Genomic DNA, 4,678 nt, shown 5'->3' with positions numbered 1-4,678 from the left:
TACAGAACAAATTATTTACCTCTGAAAGCCATAAATCCCAAACAATCGATAATTGCATAATTAATTGCGCCGGAAATTACTTTTACTAACCAACTCATTCAAATAGAAAAAATTGTATTTCAATTAACATTCATATTTTCATGCAAATGCCGGCAATTTTAATCCCTTTTTTATCCAATCCTTGCGCAGGCAGGGCGGTATGTAGCTCGTCAATGTGTGTACATAAAGTATTTATCAGTGATGGAAAAGTATGCACGTAGGTACACTTGTAACAAATGCTACTTACTTCAATTTAGAAATCTCGATAAAGCCCTTCACAGTGGATGTATCCGTAATGTTGTGCATAATATAAACTGTAACGCCAAAGCCTTTTGGATTTTTGTAAATCAACAAAACTCGAAATCGAATATTTTGTTACAAAGGTAATCGCAGCGCTCAACTCTGCCACAGAAACCGATTCTGATGGTCTACCACATTCTCTGTTAAAAAACTACTTTGCTTTGATTTTATCAAACCCCTAACACATAAATATTACACCAATCTTGAAACTGGGAAATAAGAATGATATTACAAATTAGAGGCCAATACCGAAGGCGACCACTTATGCTAAACCATTTTAGTTTGTTGCTAAAGCTAAGATGTATTTTGCAGTTTCAAGTTTAAATTCCCCCGTCTCAGTATGGTTTTGTGAAAAAAGGATCTACTAAATCTAACCTTGCCATAATTACTGAGGATATTCTCACAAATTTTAAGGCTGCATTCCAAGTAGATGCCATTTATACAGGCTTCGTGTAAGCGTTCGGTAGGGTTTCACATACAATTGTGCTTAACAAATTAACGGCTTTAGGATTTCATTCTACTTTTCTCAAATGGATAGACTCGCACCTATTTGCTGGGAGCTGTAACGTTAGGAGTTACACACGGTTGTGTTTCAGGACTTCTTTCTTCGTTATTTTTATTAATGATATCAGTAATTGCTTTTTACACTCTAAATTGCTGCTCTACGCAGACGATATCAAATTCTACTTTATTATTTCGAAAGCGGATGACTCAGATTTACACAATCTTTTGAATCTGGAATGTCTGGACCCTTAATCGGGAAAGTACCTGGTTTATGTCCTCGTAGGGACAAAAGCTGACATCATCGCCTTCAAAGAAATGGGTTGGAAAGCAATGTCTGCGACTTGCGACGTCTACTGCTGCTGCCATGTAAAATAGCGCAAATTCGGTGTTGGATACGTGGTGGGAGAGAGACTCTATCGCCCAGTACGAACATCTAGCCACAATCCGTAAAAAAAATTCTGCAACATCTCGCTCATGTGCGCCCATGCCCCCACAGAAGAGAAGTACGAGACGTCCAAGGATATCTTCTATGAGCACATGGATTGTACATATGAGCGCGGTCCCGCCATAATATCAAAATGGTGCTGGATATTTCAATGCCAGGGTGGGCAAGGAAGGGATCTTAGGAACCACTGTCGGAAAATTCAGCCTCCACGACGAAAGTTCCGACAACGGACTGAGGGTGATCGTTCCGTAAAATAGTAGTATGCAGTACTAGGTTCAAGCATAAACGGATCCATCAGCATAACGGATCCAACGGATCGGTCATGTTGTGATAGACGGAAGGAACGGCTTAGTCTCTGACCTCATTTTACACAGCCGTATTAGTTTCGAGGGGATAGCAAATTCAGGCATCGTGGCGTATAGGCAACTCCTTTTAGTGATGTTGAAATCGGCTTTAAAGTCGATAAATAGTTGGTGGGCGTCGATCCTATTCTCTCGGGTCTTTTCCAAAATTTGGCGTATTGGTCTATGGTGGATTTGCCAGGTCTAAAGCCACACTGATAAGGCCCAATCAGTTCATTGCCGGTGGGCAGTCTCTCACACCATAAACTTGATAAGACCTTGTAACCTATGCTTAGAAGGCTGACCCCGAGGTAGTTGGCGCGTATGGCGGGGTCGCCTTTTTTATGGATTGGATAGAGCACACTTAAATTCCAGTCATTGGGCATGCCTTCATTTGACCATATTGTGTATAAGAGATGATGCATGCACCTTATTAACTCCTCGCCACCGTACTTGAATAGCTCCGCTGGCAGGCTGTCAGATTCAGCAGCTTTGTTGGAAAAGTGTTCCCTCCTTAATTGAAGTACTTTCTGAACATCGTTCACTAGGTCGCCACAGTCTTTAATCCCTCCATAAGTCGCCTAACTCTCTGATAAAATTTTCCGGCGTTTTCCTGTCGGCCAGCAACTCAAGCTCTTCGCACCCGAGTACTTGGGCCTCTCTCTTCTTATTGCTGCAAATAAGGCTATATCTTCCCATATATTTAGCTCGTGTTGTGCTCGATCGCAGCGTGGCTCAGTAGGCCATGTCTTTTTGCGCTACAGCTTCGTGACATTCCTCATCACACCAGTTGTTTTTTCGGGCACGCTGGAATCCGACTACGTCTTAAACGGCGGTATGTAATGAATGGCTAATAAGGCTCCACTGCTCGCGTACATATGTCTTTTTTTTGGATAGTGTGAAATCCAAGTGCCGAATACATTGGCTGTCTGTTGTGATTGCAACTTTTCGACGTTGAGCTTTACTTGCACTGTGGGACGCACATTATTCCCTCAAAAAGGCGGGTGGGTATCTTGGCGGCAACAGTCTGGTATACAGACATACATATTAAAACTCATACATACAGTGTTGGAAAAAATAATAGAAACTCACAGCTTTCATATATTTTTTATTGTTTGAAGAACTTTATCATTTTAAATACATTCCGATATCGTATATTTTGTTTACGTTAATTAGAATATAGACTTCTTTTGCAAATGCAACAAGCCATAAATAAATTGTGGCCCATTTTTTAATTTTGGCCTAGAAGAAATAATAGAAATAAAGTATTATTTGTAAATAAATTAAACTTTGACCCTGAAATTCTTACAAAAATATTATTATTTCAATAGTTTATTGAACCGCCGCCTTGCCTGATTACCTCTTCGCATATTCGGTGCATCGAATTAACCAAGTTTGCAACAAATACTTTTCGGAATGGAATACCTTGAGTTTAGAATGTGGCGCCACAATTCGTCTTTATTGCTGGCTTTAAAAGGGCCGATTCTCTTCTTTAAGTCGGCCCAAAGGTATTCCATGGAGTTGAGTTGCACTTTCTCCTTCTTAAACCGCTACTTTACCAGTTTCGATGCATGTATGGGATCATTATCCTGCAGTAACTCCCACCCCAATGGCATTTCCTCTTTAGCATAGGGAAACCTTATCGTCTGTAATATGTTTACATAGTCAATGGCGCACATTTTGTTCTTTATCCAAAATATTGGACCAACGCCTTCCCCCGGGAATCAGCCCCATACCATAATGGAGCCCGCGCTGTGCTTAACCGTTTTTTTCGTGTATTGTGGATCAAAGGCTGTGTTCGTAGGACGTTTTACGTACTATTTTCCATCTGATCTAAATATCTTACTTTTTGTCTCATCAGACTACAGCACATTTTTCCAATTTCGACGCATAAGATGTTTTCTGGCAAAAGCAAGTCTGTAGTTTTTGTTTTTAAGGCTCAGCAACGTTATCTTTATAGGGATTCTGGCTCGAAGTTTGGCTTCTGCCAATCTGTACCTAATGGTTCGGCTTGTTACACCGAAATTCAATTCTGTTTTCAGCTATCTTGTGGACAGAAAAGGGTTAACTTTGCAATGTCGAATAAACGCCTCTGATCGCCAGCAGTCATTTTTCGTTTTCTACGTCGTGTTTCTGGTTTTTTACGCTATAAAGGACAGTGAACACCTTCGTTTTGGAACAGTTCACCATATCAGCTATCTTACTCATCGCATTTCATTGTTTTCTTAAACTTATTATTAAATTTTTCTCCTCTGCCGTGCAGTGTTTAGCTCGGCCTATTTTATTCTTTTTTATGTTTTAATAACCTATAGTATAACTTTACTTTTGTTAAAATTAAAAAAAAACGCGTCAAAAGTAAATAATTTACCTTTTAAAAAGCAACAATATCAACAAACACGTTTTGTTTCTATTATTTTTTCCAAGCGCAACCATTCAACTGTTCACTCTCTTGCACATAAAGTGAAAACGAGACAAACTAACGGTATAAAATGTTTGGCAAAAGAACATCCCCGCTAACTGATATTTATACAGGGTGTGCCATTCCAAGAAATATATTTAACTTTTGTTGTTTTGTTAATGTTTTTTATTTGTTGCTGCGCAGGTAAATAAACAAAAAATCCCCTGAAGATGCTAAAAATCTTAGCGAAACGTCGTGAAAAAGCTAAATAAAGTCTTTTTATTTGCGTAACGGTTAGATCGGAAAAGCCTAAAAAATATTACAATTTCAACTAAATTAAACTGATCGGAAAAGCAAAACAAATATAGTGTTGATATAATTGATTTAATATTTTTCAATAAGTTGTTTCTATTATTTTTCCAACACTGTACATATATATGGCGTATTTTCACGGGGCATTACTTTTGAGGTACAATAATTTTGTTCTAGGTAAAATTTTTTCCGCAAATGAGGCACAATTTGAAAATTTGATTTTCCATCTCTGGTATGGTATATATACATAAGAACAAAACGATAGGCCGAGGGATGCCTGCTCTCGAAATTATTTTTCTTCTTCTTCTTATTTGGCGCTGTAACCGCCTAAGCGATTTT

The 4,678-nt window shown here is 38.7% G+C and overlaps 1 protein-coding gene across 1 annotated transcript in view; it reads left to right on the top strand.

The window, feature by feature from the left end:
* Positions 1 to 1,317: 1,317 nt before the first annotated feature.
* The window catches only part of LOC118748250 (homeobox protein extradenticle-like), a 4,272-nt gene continuing 911 nt past the window's right edge, over positions 1,318 to 4,678 (top strand). The window contains exon 1 of the mRNA XM_036482625.1: positions 1,318 to 1,447. Within this exon, the coding sequence (XP_036338518.1) occupies positions 1,318 to 1,447 (130 nt within the window). The remainder of the gene's footprint in view (positions 1,448 to 4,678) is intronic.

Source organism: Rhagoletis pomonella, unplaced genomic scaffold (assembly GCF_013731165.1).
Source record: "Rhagoletis pomonella isolate Grant_MI unplaced genomic scaffold, Rhpom_1.0 Rhpom_scaffold_00013, whole genome shotgun sequence".
NCBI lineage: Eukaryota > Metazoa > Arthropoda > Insecta > Diptera > Tephritidae > Rhagoletis > Rhagoletis pomonella.
The sequence above is the reverse complement of the archived record's forward strand: the minus strand, read 5'-3'. Positions and strand labels throughout refer to the sequence as shown.